The sequence below is a fragment of the Anguilla anguilla genome, chromosome 4 (assembly GCF_013347855.1).
Source record: "Anguilla anguilla isolate fAngAng1 chromosome 4, fAngAng1.pri, whole genome shotgun sequence".
In the NCBI taxonomy this organism is placed as follows: Eukaryota; Metazoa; Chordata; class Actinopteri; order Anguilliformes; family Anguillidae; genus Anguilla; species Anguilla anguilla.
Window position 1 is genome coordinate 12736090 of NC_049204.1, and position 16941 is coordinate 12753030.

The following is a 16941-nucleotide window of genomic DNA, read 5'->3' on the forward strand; positions in this document are numbered from 1 at the left end:
TAGCGTGTGCTATTTACAGCTGCACTAGACCACCATAAAACAAGCCTCCTCTGAAGTTTTGCGGTAGCCGAGTCATTTTTACTATTTCCTTTAGCCCACTTAACCAAACAATTAGTTGGCAGAAAGCGTAATCAGCTAACGCTTATTTGCTATATGTGGTAGTCCAGTAGCCTATGCTAAAACAGTTCGCAACTTCGGCTACCAAGCCATTTGACTAGCTAGCTAACCCTAACCGGCAAATATTCCATCTGTCAAACGTGTTTGACGGCTTGTCAGTCGTGTACATTCCGTAAATGTCTACCTGGGCTATGCTGCACGAATGTGACAAAGCTAGAAGCTAGCAAGAAAATAATAATAATTAGAAATTCAATGTACATTATTTTTGTCTTTATGCAACAGGTGGAAAACTTGCTCTTCAATGTGCGTTGTCATATTTACACGCCTGTAAATCAGTTATCAAAATACTTGGTAGATTTGTTAATCACCGCTGACAGTGTTAATTTTTATTCGGTAAAAAGTGACTTGCGAACGATCGGTCAGCTAGCGTCACCCAGCAAGTAAACACCACAAACGGCGATGGAGTAGTAGCAGTTAATGGCTCATTAACTGACTATGGCGAAAACCTACGACGATAACTTGCTTGGTTAACAGCAGGTCTACCAGACAGTTATATGAAAATTAGCCTAGTCAAATCACCAGTAGTCTACACATCTCTGATTGATTGACCATCAGTGCAGTCGATGTTCCCCTGTAGTTCATATTGCTAATGCGTCAGCTAACCACGGATAGCTTACCTAGCTCACTGGCAAGATGATATGCTAGCTAAGCATATTCGTTTTGCCGAGAAACATAAATTGAAGATAACTGAACATAATTGTATTATTAATGTCATACATATAACGTGATTACATGACACAGTACAGTCACGGATGGAAATTAAACTCCGTAAACATTTGATCATATATTTTAAAACATAACGGCAGACAGTCAGCTAGCCTCAAGTTCGTTCTGCAATCGTTCGTTCAGGTTGATGGGCTTTTCCGCATCGGACTGTCAATCACATTGTAAAAATCACAAGACCGCTTAACTCTATGGTTTTGGCTCCAAATCGAGAACATGGCCGCGCCCGCCATTGAGCTTCAAAACGTGTTTTACAGACCCACGGAGAGTCAATGGGTGACGTCACAGTAGCTTTGTCTATATTTTTTACAGTCTCTGGTACTACCACGTCCACGTCATAATAAATATCAATCAGGATATCCAGTTGGAAAATTGTTGCCGCCCTTAAATTTGTTCATTTTTAATACGTGGGAACACCGCAGGCACCTGATTGACTAGATTGGTTTCAGCCCAGCGTTTGAGAACAGGAGAAACCTTACGGCCTGATGATAAACTCTTGCATTCCACCTGAACAGTCCACTGTAATACAGTACGTTTCTAATACTGCTACTAGTACTACCAGGGTTTTCCCTTGGTTTTCAGCGGGCTTAGGCGCTCTCAACTATATTTTGGAACAGCGTTTTTTTTAAATATATGAAAAAACGCTTTGACCAGCGGTTTTCATCAGAACAAGACGTTACGTGTGAACACAGGCTAACTTTGTTTAGCTACCAAGCCACGTATACTAACGTTAGTTCAATCGAGGTATCTTTATGTAACGTCAACTAGCTAGCATCGCTGGCTAACGTTGTCATAAGATTTTTCCCGACTGTGAAAACTGGATTACTTGTGGCTAGTGGGTAAATTGTTTCCATCGCAGCACTTTCAACACAAGCGAAATCGGAAGCGCTATCCGAAAATTTCTTCTTACCTTGAAGAGTGCCTGACCCGCAACCGTAGTAATGTGTTAACACGGCGGCACAATTAGCTTATATCGAGAAATACCATCTTTGGGGGAAAAAACGCTATATTCTGTAAATGCATTTAACCTACCATGCATAAAAACATAAAAACGCTCGTCAGTCACCCACTTCTATTTATAATGGCATCCATAGCGCGGAGTGTTTAAAACCATAAAGCCACCTCTCCGTTTTTTTTTTTGTTTTTTTTTGTCAGCGCATCACCGTTTTTGCATTCATTCTGATATGTCGCCTAAATGCCTTTTTACGTTCATTCGGCTTAAGGCACTCTGCAAAATCACGTAGGCGCTGCGCCTACCTTTCTATGGTAGGGAAAACCCTGACTACTAGTTGGCCTACTACTAATATGTAGAATTCATTACAACTTGCACCTTTTGGAGACACACTGCACCTCTCGAGCATGTTAGCTAATATAGGAATTTGTTTATATGAAAATATTGAACATGTTTTCTGTCTTCCTGTTACAAGGATGGTCGGTCGGCAGATTTTACAATGAACTTTGGAGCTGAGATTCACACTTGTGCAACCCAAGTGGGGTGATCTATTTACAAAAGTGCATATTAAACAAATATGTATAATCAGCACATCAATTACACTCAACCAAATACACGCACCTACTTACAGCCACTACTGAGAGGAAAATGACCTGCTTATATACACTACTTATCTATATACGGACTATTCCATTTCCATACAATATTCAATTATCTCAGAAGAAATGACAGTATATATTTTTACATATAGAAATCATTATACATATATTATCCGTTGCTTATTTATATCTAATAATCACATATCTAATTGGGTATGAGAAAATATTACGAATGCACTTTATGGTCTCCCCCCGTCGAAAATAGCCAATTCGTCTTGTCCAGCGCCTCCAATAAAATTACACAGAATCATGACATTCGGTTTACGTCATTCCAGTTTGAAAATGGAACAAACGGAATAAACGACGGTTAGTAGCAACTCCTAACATTGCGTTTATTGAACATAATATACTAAAATAAATCAGTATAATATTTGAAACCAAATGTGTATGTTCAAGTGATTAGCAGTATGTTGTGGTGGTGAACAGATGTACAGAAGCGAATGTGTTTGAGTTGACAAACCGGCAAACAAATGGTGCGCACTACATTTATGAAAGCGTCCTACTCGCGCCAAACAACCGCTACCATAAGCAGATACAGTTCAAACGCGAACGTTTTAGAAATAGTGTCCCAGCAGGAACTGAGGGTTCGCTATGTTACACTCCCCCAATCCTATTTGTATGATAATAATAATAAATTGAATTTTTGTAAAGTACATTTAACAATCACAAATACATAAAGTGGTGCATTGCACTAAATAGTAAACTTTTAAAAACCGTAAATCCTGTATTTACCTTCCTGTTAAACAATTTGACGGCGGCATGCTTTTGATTTAATGATAAAATACATTGCATGTGAACACAGACGCTCAACACATCAAATAGAGCAAAGCTATCCTCGTGTCTAAAAGATTTAGCAGCCAGGCGTCTTCGACAGAAGATGAAATATTATTGGGTGACATCTCAACAATTGTTTTGATTAAGACAGTCTTTGTGAACGAGAAAGCGGGATAGGCAAAGATTTGCATGACGGTGAACGCAGAGCGGGGAGCTTTGACTCCTCCGGGGTAATCAAAGCCATCGTTTTATTGATCTCCCTCCTGCGTGTGATATATGCGGTGCCGTTTCCCCGATGGGTTCCCGAAGCGATGTCGGATCAGTTGCTGCGCTTAGGAGTTTGGGGAATGATGTAAGGCCCAATTTGCACCGATGCCAAGGTTAAACGCCTCAGCGAGTATGCCGTGTTTGAACCTTTCCCTATCCTTGACTGACTTCTCCAAACAGTGCCGCGCTCCTTTCTAGCGGTTTTCACAGCAAAGGAGACCTAATTTAATGGAGGTTTCTTGGGCAAGTGAAAGGTTCGATTCATAATTTGAAAGGATTGGGAGAGTTAATTTACTGACCAATTATCCCTAATAAAGTGGCAAGGCTTTAATTAATAATTACTTAAATTGCTGTAATTACATTCCCCCTTTGAAAGCACTCTGGCGCCTTTGTTTTCTGTGATAATTCTGGTTCAAAATGACCCAAGTAGTAAAGAACTGCAAAAGGGGGAGAGTACAGGATTAAAAGCTGATTTGCATGACAAGTCCATGAGCCCTTATAATTCTTTTCAAAACATTGTCTCTAAAAACATCATATACAGACATTCCATGCTGCAAATTAAATATATAGTCTTATTTGCAAATCGGTGATTCATATTAATTGCCTTAACAAATACACTGCATATTAGTTTTGTTTCACATCAGAGTCTTATTGTGTTGGGTGAAAATTGAATATTTTGATTGTGGTTATTTATAATCACCTGCAATTATAGGAATCATTTCAGATATCCTAAAAACAAACTATTTTCACTGGAAAACTCAATGAAGTATGAATTAGATATAAGTATAGATGCACTGGGTAAGTGTATTTAAAGTGTTTTGAGATTTTCATATGCCTAAAAAAATAAAGAACTTCGGAGGAGCATGGGTGTGTCTTCGTATTTTAGACTGAGGAACAAGTGCTATTAATTGAAACCTGTCTTAAATTTTGTTTGCCTTTGCCCTTGAGTTGTGGCCTAAGGTTATGATTCCTAGAGCAGGGGACAGAAACATTAGAACATAGGCTAAATAAGGAGCAGCGGCTTTTGTAGATAAATGCCTGTGCATTTGTGTATCTTTAGCTCGTTTAACTTGAACTTCTGATTTGTAGTAAAGGTTTCCAAATGCCCTCTGCAGTTTCACTTTGGGTTCATTAAACAAATAAAGATTTGAGAAAGTCTGAGGTCCAGAAGCGGTGGAAAAGTACCGCTCAACTTCAGAAGACTTTAAATCCCATGACCTCAGCCCCATTTCAGTACATTAATCATTTACACACTCGAACGCGCATATATATTTTGTGAATTTGATCCTGAAACCTCAGAAGACAATTCTACATGTAAAGCTTGATTGAAGCTCAAAATAATGTTTACCATTCCTCAGGTTCTGCAAGTCCAAGACACATTCTTTAGAAAAATGATAGAAATGGCCAATTACATTCAGTCTTTAGTTTGACACCATATGTCCCTTTCTGCACTTTTCTGTCAGTCAGTTCTGTTAATTTTCTTTAGCTCCTATTTTTGCAAAGCTAACTTACATCCTCACAAACTTTGTCACGAGCTATTAACCTTTATAGATTATACTGACACGTGAGAAGGATGGTGTTAATTGCATCGTCTGGCAAATGTTCCTTCTGAAAAATAGAAACACGTATGTGGCCATATAAACTTTGGGACTGCAGATGAAAATAAACCACAGATAAATCTGGCACAATACATTTATGTTAAAAAAATTGTGTTGTCTCTGACAGATTAATCAAAAAAGTAAAACTAGGCTTTGAAATACACACTGTGTTTAGGGTGAAATTAAGCCTATTGTGTGTTTCTAAATAGTTTTAAGTATGATAAGTATGATTTTATTATTATAACCCTGCAGCTTTAAGAGTCTTCAGGTTGCACTAAAGTGGCAGAGTGCTAAATCGATCCGCTTGGCATGCTTTGTAACTGATAGCCCTGTCAGAATGTGCTGAACTTGCGCGAGATGCCCACGTCAGAAGGGGCGTGCAGCAGCGAAGCGCTGCCTTGGCGCAGCTCCCCGTTCTCCACTCCCAGCCGCACTGGTAAATATGTGTGGGAGAGCCTGCTGGAGCGTCGGGCCAAAATGATATCTGATCCTGGACCTGCTCTCGGTGGGAGGAAGGCCCGAGGGCCGGGCCATTGCTAGAAAGCAGATCTGAAGAATGAACCAGGGCCCAAATCAATACGCATCTGCATCCATATTAAACATCAGCTGGGTCACTTGGTGTTTCTCGTTCTGGGGAACGGGCGGCACAGGAACTCTCTGCAGTGGCGGTTTTAAAGCGGGTTAAAACCCGGTCCCGCGGCCTCCGAAGGAGGTTTGCGAAACCCTGTGTTCCAGGCAGAGGGGTCAGCTATGGAGCATCATAGCCGTGACCTTTTCTCGTTAGCACAGCTGCCTCGCAAGCAGGAGGCTCTGGGTTCGAGGCACAGCAGGCTGGATGCTCTCTGCGTGGAGTTTGGATGTTCTCCCCATGTTTGCGTGGGTTTCCTCTGGGTACTCCAGTTTCCTCCCACAGTCCAAAGACATGTAGCCTCCTGGGCTCGCGTGCAAAGATGTCAATCTCAGTGTGACTACCCTGGTTCAATAAAAATTAGCACCTGTCTGGCGTGCGACCTGTCCTTCAGGAGGAATATCCGTCTACCTGTATGACTGTGAGGTGGGCTTTTCAGTAATTCTCAGTTCTTCACAGCTCTCGTTGTCTCATTGAGCCTCTGTACTCTGCTAGCATTCCACACAAGCGCTCTGTTGATTGGACAGTTGCCAATGCACATAAATTGCTTTCTCTGTTCTTGGCAACCACATGACTTGCTGCGTAAAAAATTAACTAATAAGTTTGTGGAATAGTTGTGATTCTTTAAGTGCATAATCAAAGGAAATAAATAAAAGATGCCAGTCGAGTAATAATTTGTTCCTGTCGTCCTCTGCATACATTTTATTTAGACAGGCAGGATACAGACAGTTTCATGCAATTTAATCTGGAGTCCTGTTTCTGATGACTTTCGACGGCTGTCATTTCTCTGGTTTTCTTTTAATCACGTGCATTCTGTGAGGTTTGAAAGCCTCCACATCACTCACTTCCCTTTCCATACCTCTGTCACTCGCAATCAAGCTAATCTCGATAAACTGATGCCTGTTGCTATGAAGGAAATGCAGGCAGTACTTTTGAAACCAAAGTTATGCAAATCATGCCATCAGCAAATCAGCCAATCATGGTTTGCCATGCAGTTTGAACCAGGCCGTGTCACAGTTCCTACCTCACACTACCTCAACAGCAGTTTAATCATTTTTTGATCAATGTGCATGAGGAACGTGGGGAAACAGTTTGTCTGTCCTCATTGTATTTGTGTTAATGAGCCAAGAGAAATGAGCACAGAAGAACAACTATGCGAAGTGCTATTTATGCTTGTAAGTGGAAGGGTGATCAAGTTGAAAACAACTTGAAGAACTGAAAGAAAGGGCTATCTCAGACCAATCAACATTGAGTGCAGCATGGTTCTCATAACACTCTATTGTATGTTCATAAAACAAGCCTCAATGGGACAAGTATTTAATTTTTAGACTACAGGAATCAGTGGCCTAGATTTGATCAACATCTATCCTTAGTTTTGAATTACAATTAAATGCGACAAAAACTGAGTTTGCAGCACAAAAATCAACAGTTTGTAAGTCAGAGTTGTAAGGACAGATGTTGATTGCATTCAGGTGCAATGGTTCATCCCATGAATTGTTGAACTGTTCCACAAAACCTGGCTGAACAGCTATACATCATACCATACAGTTTACCTTCTACCTCAGGGCTGCCCAACCCTGTTCCTGGAGATGGACTGTCCTGTACGTAGGTTTTCACTCCAACCCTAACAAAGCACACCTAGATATCATCAGCTAGAGATCTCGTTGGGCTGCCAATTAGTAGAATCCGGTGTGCCAAATTTTGGTTGCAATGAAAACCTGCAGGACAATAGGTCTAAAGGAACAGGGTTAGGCTGTCTTGTTCTACCTTGTTTAGCTGGGAAAACTGAAAAAAGGCCATGCTGTCTATCTTCTTTGTCTGAATTTATTTGAGGCCCATCATTAGCCTCATCTGACATATATACTTAGTAGAATTTTATGAGCCTGTAAATGGTGTTCCTGGATATGTGGTGGAATTCCTAGCTGTTACAAGGAGAGCTTTGCTTTGGTGCAAGTTTCGCTAGCTTGTCTGTTTATACCTCTTCACTTACAGTAAAAAAAATAAAAATAAAAAAAATAAATCATCCTGGGCAGCCATAATCAATGGTTTGTCCAATGCTACAGTAACTAGTGACTGTGGTATTCTTCCTTGTTAGGTGTGTTAAGATTGCACATTGATTGTGTTGCTAACAGAGGGGCATTGGACTTGTATGCTAGTGTTGGCATGACTTGAGTCCAGTGACACCATTGGGGTCAGGGAACATTCATCCTCTCGTATGCATCGGGAAACTTGCACAGTTGCAGACTGGTTGCTGCTTTCCCAATTAGGCATCCAAATCAAAGCCCTAGCACATCAACGGGGTGCATAATTAACGCTCTAATTATGTCATATACTGCGGATTAAACCCAAAGTCCCAGTCCTGATCCATGGGGGACATACTCTCTGTGTTACGTTTCAGTTCAGCTCAGATCTAGAACAACTCAGACACCTTAAGCCTCAGTTTAAATGTTTCCTCTTATTTTCTTGCTTGGTGATGCTTTCTACAGTTAGTGTACCGTACCTTATTTTAGCTAAAAAAACTGTTGAAGGCGGTCTTTTCTTGTACTAGTTGCTATTCTCCTACAGTAAATTACTGTTTTGCATTGTCAAGGACAATATCCAAACCTATATTCTGGTTTGAAGTACTTTCTATGAAGCGGTTGAAAGACATCAAACAATTTAGGTTATTGTCCACATTTGTAACTGGCTACCTCATTGAATGGTATGCTAGAGTGTGTCATGGATGTACCGATTTGCTGGTTGCCTTGCGTTTGTATGCATTCATATGTGCACCAACCTAGTACTAAATGGCTACACAATGTGTCTTCACTATGGAACTATCAAATTGATTTGAACTGAAATACATAATGTTGAAATGCAATTTGCCCGGATGCCTAGCACTCAGTACATTCAGTATTCTTCCTGCTGTTCATTTTTGTGGTGTTCTAATTGTCTACTGGCACATGAAGAGTTGAAGGCATACGTATGTCTGTATCAGCAGTTTTCATTTATCATCATGAATTTGAGTCCTTGACAAATAACTGCTCAATTACAATGGCTAGTACTTCTCTCATACAAATAGGTTAAATTATATTATTCCACAGAGATGCAGGGATTTCACAGGATTGTTCTGTTAGAAGTGTACAATTGCATCCATCATACTGGTATTTCCAATACACTATTTAAAATGCTCTAGCTCTAAAGTGTAGGTAAAATTGTTGACAAATATATCCTGTCTAGATTTCTGCTGCTGATGGTAAGATTGAAAATACACCTTGAAAGGAAAGAAAAGTATTTATAACCTTAGCCTGAGGTGAGACATTTTTCACAGCAAGATTGAATGGCAGATTTGCCTGTTCTCAAAGACAATTCTGACAACTCATCATTAACATCTTACACCGGGCACATCAGTTAAAATCATTGTTCGCCATTTGCACTTAATAACAAGCATGTCAGACACAAAAATGTCAGTTGAAGACTGACATTCACTTCAAGAGACATTGCATAAAAACACGAGTGCTTGTAACTGTGAGTGTCATTCGGTATTTGGGTGAATTGCCATGATGTTTATGTAATGTAATGTCTGGATAGGACTTTGTCATCATAATGACAAAATTGCCTCACTTATAAAGGATAAAGGATCAAGGATCCAATTTCGCGACTTGTCTATCTCTAACTAGGACCCTTCCCTGGTGTCTGGTGTGGGCTAGCAACAAGAGTTTCTGGCAAACGGCGGAAATCTCTTCCCCCGGAGGCCGCAAATAACGACAAATCTCCAGCCTTGTAAAATGACCCAGGGCTAGCAGGAGGAACCCGAAGGCTCGTATTTGACACCTGCACCTGACAGGCTGCCAGAGACCTTGCGTAACCCAGGCCATATAGGCTAGCCGAATGCGTTGTCATAGCGATGGCAGTCAGGGAGCTGGTGCTATAACGTTACGCGGCACCCGTGTTTCCCCGTAACCGAAGACAACAGGTGCGGAGAGGACGGGGGGAGCGGCGCTATTGCGGCTGCGAGGGAGAGGGGGTTCTGAATTTGAAAGGGAAGCGGGTGTAGGAGCTTCAGCACGCCGCAGCGCCGTGCTTCAGAAGAAAAGTGCCATTCAGAAAGGGGAAAAGGAGCAGGGATTTTAGCAGATGCTAAAAGACGATAGTGCGTGGGTTCCTTTTTGTTTTCCGCTTTGTCTGAGGGTGCAAATCCAAACCCTTCCTCACTTAGAAAGAGGATAAAACACAAAACAACAACAACAAATCATTGCACGTAAATAGCTTAAAATATATTTCAACTGATTTCACGCCTGGGAATGTCTGCAGTTTTGGGGCCTCAGAAAATTTCATCTTTTTTTTTTTTCTTTGTTAAAATTGCCAGTGTATCAATGAGCCCTATACAGACTATTTTGTATGTGCGTCAGTGGTGGTGGTTTACTGCTTGCTATTAAATATGATCGTATAATTTGAGACTGATTTGTGCCAAAATGACCATGAGATTTTGATGTTGATGGATCCTTAAGACACATTCTTGTGACATTGACAACTCTTGACGTTGACTGTCAGCCATATTATGCTGCAAGCCATGTTGTTCCTTTCCAGGGATTTATGTTCATGAAGTGAAAAAATATGCTCAATCAGTCAATTTTATTTATTTAGTTATTTGTTCTTTTTGTGACACCTCCCTCATGGGCAGAGATGATATATGCTTGCTGTCAATTGATGACTTGTATGAACCAATCAGAAAGACTTGTGCGATCCATACAGTGTGATCCAGATGTATCCAGTGAATTCAACACACCCAAAAGCCATTGGCATATGAAAAGAAAAAAACACCTGTCAGTGTTTAACTAACTAACTGGGGTACCTGGATTTATGGCATGCAAAAAGCAATAAAAGCAGGAGCTGCTGATTTTTGCAAGTTCGCCTTAATGCATATCTAATTCTTATAGTTCAGTGTGAGAGTGCAAACAATTGAGTTTATTGTAAAATGTGTTTGAAATCATGTGATTCATAAAGGCTCACAGCAATTACTGCACTGTAATTTGTTGCCAACTCCTGCAAAAAGCAGGTGTTACTATTAGTTTAGCATGAGCGCCTTGTCGTGGCTGCTGCAACTTTAACGGAAGATATCTTTGGCATCAAGGATTAATATAGGGGAGCGAAAAGCAAAAAGAGTATTTTCTGCTCAAGAAAATCCCTCTTCTAGATGTCACAGAAATTGATCAAAACCTGTGGGCTCTGAAGTCATGCAATGCTTGATATTGGATTAGATGAAAGATAAATGCGCAGTCACACGCTTCATATACAGCTAGGTGGCTTATCTCGCTTCACACTGGAGATGAAATCTCAGGCTGCTTTTGAGCGCTGCCCTCTTTGAAACGAATAAGTTACCGTTTCTCGCTTTGTTGGTTTTGTCGCCACATGTACAAAATTTTCTCGTAATAATGCCAGCTATATTTAACCAAATATTTAATGCCTGCATTCATTTATATAATTAGTTTAGTAAATGTCCCATTAAATCATCTTGCGTGCACAGTTTTTCCGCGCACAGCTGTAATTCACAGTAATTTTAGTACCTTCCCCCTGTGGTTTGTTTGTGGAAGCTCAACCCAGGGCCTTGCGTTTATGACGCTTCCTTCTCCGGTGACCAATGGCAACGAGACATTGCGTGTTCACTGGACCTGTGAAATGGTAAGCACACCGCTTCATGGCACGCCATACAGCTGATTGATTTTTTTTCCTCCCCAGTTTGAAAGGAGAAATTGCGTTTTTCTCAGTGCTCAAAATATACCGCAGCCTACACGTTGGCTCTTCTCCCATTTGGTTTACTTGTTTGTGGCTACATCCCGTAAATGTTCAGAGAACAAGAATCATGAACAAGAATCATTTGTACTCTGTCTTCGCCGGTAATCATCAATATCATAAGACATTATGTACTTGTTTGTGGCCTGACTGAACTTAATGCCTCAGAATTGCCAACGTGGATATTTCTGGATATTATTTGGTTTATCTTGTTACTTTGATTAGGCAATTCTTAAATTGTCACTGCGGTGTTGTCACTAACGTCATCTGAGTGATTTGATATATGATTGGTCAGGCATTTGTTCAGAGGGGGGATTAAAAGCAGTGTGACGTGATGACTTAGTTTAGGTGATGATGAGGCCCACCTGTCACGAGGTACAGCTTTATTAGAAATGACTGAACTATACTTAAACCTTAAGGCTGATCACGAGTTGTCAGTTATCCAATTCTCAAACTTGCATCATAGACACAGATGCGGTCGTCCACTGTAAGCAATTTTACGACAGTATCACCTTCACCAGCTGTACCACGTTTAGCGATTTACTACAGGAGCAGTCCCTGTTATTAAATTCAAAAATGGCGCACCTGCTCTGCCATTGTTATTATTTCTTTCTTTCAAGCTTCGGAAATATTTTCACGAGGCAGAATGGAACAGGTGGAACAGCATTTTGGCCCCCGCCACAGGAGCGTGGTGTGCTGCCACGTCTCCTCTCTCACCCCAGGGAAGCCCAGCTGGCTCAGACCGAGGACAGGCAGGCCGAATTTGAAACCCACGAAAGTCGCACGTCCTCGCAGCCGTAGTGAAGAAGGAGACGTTCGAAAGGTCACGTCCCCCCGAACGGCGGCGAGCGCGAGGTGACGCGTGATGGATTAATGCTCCGGCCGCGGCAAATTGAATTTAGCTGAACGGATGACATTTGGGATGGCGCTTTGAAGAGGGCTAGGGCTTCGCACAGAGTGGGCGGTGCCAGCAAGCGTCTGGCCTCTGTCCAAAAAGCCCTTCTCGGGCAAGACCCGCCCATCTCTTGGCAGGAAGAGTTCTGATATCAACTAACAGGCTCACAAAATGTTCCTTATCTTGCCCTGGCACTGGAGAGAGCTTCTAAGAAAGATTAGAATCAAAGTTTTTTTGTTTTTGAGTGGATGATTGCACTTTAGAAATGGACACTTTCAGGCAGTATTTTGGTGGGACAGATGGGCAGTATTTGAGTGAGGAGTGTACACAATAAGAATAAATCTCACCAAATTCTGATCTTTAGTTACATTACAGGCATTTTGATGATTTGATCATGGAAAAATGTTTGCTTCTGTGACTTTTTGCAATAACGTTACTTCTCACCTGACCAAGAACAGAGCCATTTTACCCTTCAGTAAATTCTTCTTGTGAATTCAGAGATTAACAGGCTATTACAAAACATCCATCAACATGTTTGTACCATTTCCAGTTCTGTGGCACAGTACTGCAGCAGCGTAGTATAATGGGTAAGGAGCTGGTCTTGTAATATAAAGGTCATGGGTTCATTTCCCCGTCAGGATGCTGCCATTGTACCCTTGAGTGAGGTACTTAACCTGCATTGCTTCAGTATATATCCTGCTGTATAAATGGATGCAATGTAATGCTAAATGCCTGTAATGTAATGTACAATATATGGATTAGGCTACCTTAAGCCTTCTGCAGCATTTTACTCAGAGTAAATTAATATGGAGAGTATATATGGAAGAGCAGAAGTCTCTCATTATTTGCTGTTACTAATTAAGCTGTAGTGCAAGTATTCATGTCTGGGATACATATTATTCTGGGTGTCTGGGTTGAGCATGCTGATCCAGTTTCATTTTTGTGTAATCCTCATCACTTTGGATGACAGATTTACACTTTTGTCTACTGTTTCGGTGAGTTTTTGTCTCTTTAAAGCTGCTGCGGTACTCCTAGATGAGGCAGTTCTTTAATAGCAGATGAAATCAGGAGTAAGAAAGATGTATTATGAAAGTATAAATATAGTATAAATTTAGCCATGTTCATGTTCACAGCTGTACAGCAACTGAAAAATTACAGCAACTGAAAAAACAGCACAGATTTCTTTCATTTTTTTGATATTTTATTTGACCTGGTAGGTTAACTGAGAACTCGGTTCTCTTTTGCGTTCTTAATGCGGACTTGTAACAAATATAATGACGACTTCCATGTAATTACACAGTTTGGTACTGAGCAGAACTGGGCAGCTCAGACTGCGCTCATCAGGGGGAATTTCAGCCTCTACCTTAAGTAATTTATTCAGATTCAATTTATTCCATGTGCCACCTCCCAGCTACAGAAGCAATAAATGAACTGTGAAAGAAGTACAATTCAATGCTTCCACATATTGTAGAAATTGTATAATTTATTTTTTTGCATGTATTTTTGACTCTTACGGTATAAATTATTGAATGTTGTTTCTTCATAAATTTCTGCGTGTAAATGCTGTACGTGCTGTTTAAAATAAGTGTCTATAGATATTAAAATATATTTCTTGTCTGATCTTATGATAGCCCAAAGGTATAGTCCATAAAAATAACATTACAGAATAAAAAATCAATTTCGCCTTATTTGATCCGTCACTGGGCTAGCTGAATGTGTGGCTCATTTGTACGTCATATACCTACATTTTTTACGGTACTGTATTTCTCTCAACTACAAAAATGGATAATTGTCAAGAGATGTAAAATCATTTTAATACAAGGATCGTTTTTTGTGGACTACACTGTCCACAAGCCTTAGTTACTTCAGCAATGTGGTCTATGGGTCTGAGACATATTGTGGTTAAGCCAGAGAATGAATGCAGGATTTCTTAAGACACAACCATGGTCACCCCTTGCTCTCTCCCAAACAAACTTGCATTAGTACACAGCACACATTGACAATCAAAGGGCTTGTCATTGAGAAGGCTAATGTAGAGGTTTCATTTACATTAAGTATTATGAGTTGTGAAGAAAGTCAAACAAAAGCCCCAGCTTGTGGTTCAAACCAGGTCTATGTCGGACAGCATGTTTAACAACACGATCCTTGGCACTCCAGTCTAGGTGTTGTTTCGTAATTTACTTACAGTTTATTAATATCTGCCGTACTCCCAATACTCGGGTATACAAGATTTATAATGGAGAGCCACTGTGGATAAAAAGAGAAAGAAAATGTTTCACATGCACTTTCTTGTCTGTTTTAGACACATATTGAAATATTGCACTGTTCCTAATCTTCTGCCTTGAGAAAAAAAGACAAACACACATATCATAACAATAGCAGGTGTCATAACAAAGCTTAATTTAAATTCTGAGTAACCCATTTCTTCGCCCTGTTATTATCAATATTATTTTTCTTCTGTACAAAATAAGGCACAAGCGAATCCCCAGACCCTCCATAGGCTTATTACAGTAGAGTCACAGAGATAACGGTAGACCTCCATTTATGAAAGGGTTGGAATCCCAGAAAAAGGAAATGTAAACAAAAATGATTTTCCTGTCATTGTATGAAGAAATGAAGCGTACCTCTTCCATAGCGAGATAACCCACATAACTCTCACAAACAATGTAACTATATTTTCAATGTAATACAAGATGGCTTCCCTTTCAGGCGCTTGCTTGATACAAGGGGCAGGTCTGCATGTTTAAGTGACTACTGGGTTGGTGTAAGAGATGAGGAAGAAATGGACTGCAGCCTGGGCAGAGAAAATACACTTCTGTTGAAGTTTTTTAGGGTTTAAGAACATTTCTTATCAAGTGATTCTCTTGATTGAATGAGGCTACTTGGGACCCATGCAACTTATGCTTTCTTCCGTGTCTCATCTCTGTCCAGAACTATGTTGACCGGTGACAGCGAGAAAATGGAGCAAGTGAGCGCCAGGATGGAGACCACCCCAGCCTTCGGGACCCCCAGCATTTCCGTATCCCAGCAGCAAATGCCTGTGAAGTTTGCGCCCGTGGTCGCTCCCAAGCCAAAGTTTAAGCCCTACAGGCAGCTGGGAGATTTGGCCCATCCAGATGCTGGAGGTAAGGTCGGAATCCACCCTTCGGTTTGTCAAATCCGCTTCTGTTGTACCCCCGAAACTTTTTCTTAAGCTGACTGCACAGAATGAGACACAACCCCGAACAAAGAACAACAGTAAATACATCGCAAATTTGACGGACGTAAATTCCCAGAAATGGAGGCAGGTGAAATTTCCATTGAGCCATTATGAGGAACTGAAACCCTGCAGCGGAAACTGAACCAAACACTTTGGTACTGTGGCAGACCTTATCGCCATGTGTTTATCATTCAAGAATACGATTATGCAGTGCAGCACACGCTAATACTTTCTCATTGTGTTTGAAGTGAGTGACTGTGTGCCACCTGGGGCCTCCTCAGGCACTTGGATGGAGTTGACCTGCGTTAGCAGCGGCAGGTTTTGCGTACCTGTGATTGGCTTGTTGGGGGGGGGGGGGGGGGGGGGGCTGTGGAGGTCATTTGCCACCAGACCAGAGCTGAGCTTGCGCATGGTCGCAGGCCCCAGCTCTCACTGACACAGCACGTGCTGTCAAGGCAGCGGACCTGCGTGCCGAGCTTCGCTCTGAGGATGACGTGCCGGAAAAAATGCTACTGAGGGAAACAACGAAAGTGTGTGCATGTGTGAGTACATGCCCGTGTGCATGTACTCTGTGTGTGTGCGTGTGTGCGTGCGTGTCTGTGTGCATGTGTGAGTACATGTCTGTGTGCATGTGTGAGTACATGCCCGTGTGCATGTACTCTGTGTGTGTGCGTGTGTGCGTGCGTGTCTGTGTGCATGTGTGAGTACATGTCTGTGTGCATGTGTGAGTACATGTCTGTGTGCATGTACTCTGTGTGTGTGCGTGTGTGCGTGCGTGTCTGTGTGCATGTGTGAGTACATGTCTGTGTGCATGTGTGAGTACATGTCTGTGTGCATGTACTCTGTGTGTGTGCGTGCGTGCGTGTCTGTGTCTGTGTGCGTGCATGTGTGTCTGTGTGTGAACATTGATGTTTGCCAGCCTGCATGCATACAGAGGAGTGCATATTGGTCTATAAGCCATAATCTGCATTTACACAGTGCATTACCAATAATATGTTTCTATGGTAAAATGTAGTGTAAACAAAATGAGGTTCTCCTGCTCGCTGAATGAATAAAGGATAAATAAGCACATGTTTTTTGTAAAATCTTTATGAATGTCATTTCAGAAAATGCTAGAGCTTAGACTTAATTATTGCTCCTTGATTATGCTAAGCTTACGACTTTTTAAACAATGTCAGAATCAAGAGAACACACACACACACACACACATACTATTAATGAATTATTATTTAACTGGTGAACACCATAAACCTTTAAGAGAAAATGTTGAACACATATTGTATACGGTCCATTCATT

At 41.1% G+C, this 16941-nt stretch overlaps 1 protein-coding gene across 6 annotated transcripts in view; it reads left to right on the forward strand.

The window, feature by feature from the left end:
- Positions 1-16941, forward strand: part of lpp (LIM domain containing preferred translocation partner in lipoma) — a 244668-nt gene that overhangs the window by 104277 nt on the left and 123450 nt on the right. For 5 of the 6 annotated variants that reach the window (XM_035415842.1, XM_035415840.1, XM_035415844.1 and 2 more), the window contains one exon: positions 15377-15570. In XM_035415842.1, the coding sequence (XP_035271733.1) occupies positions 15381-15570 (190 nt within the window). In that variant the 5' untranslated portion in view covers positions 15377-15380. Of the gene's footprint in view, positions 1-2797; positions 2818-15376; positions 15571-16941 lie in introns of those variants that run through there. The other variant, XM_035415845.1, reaches the window with a different exon arrangement.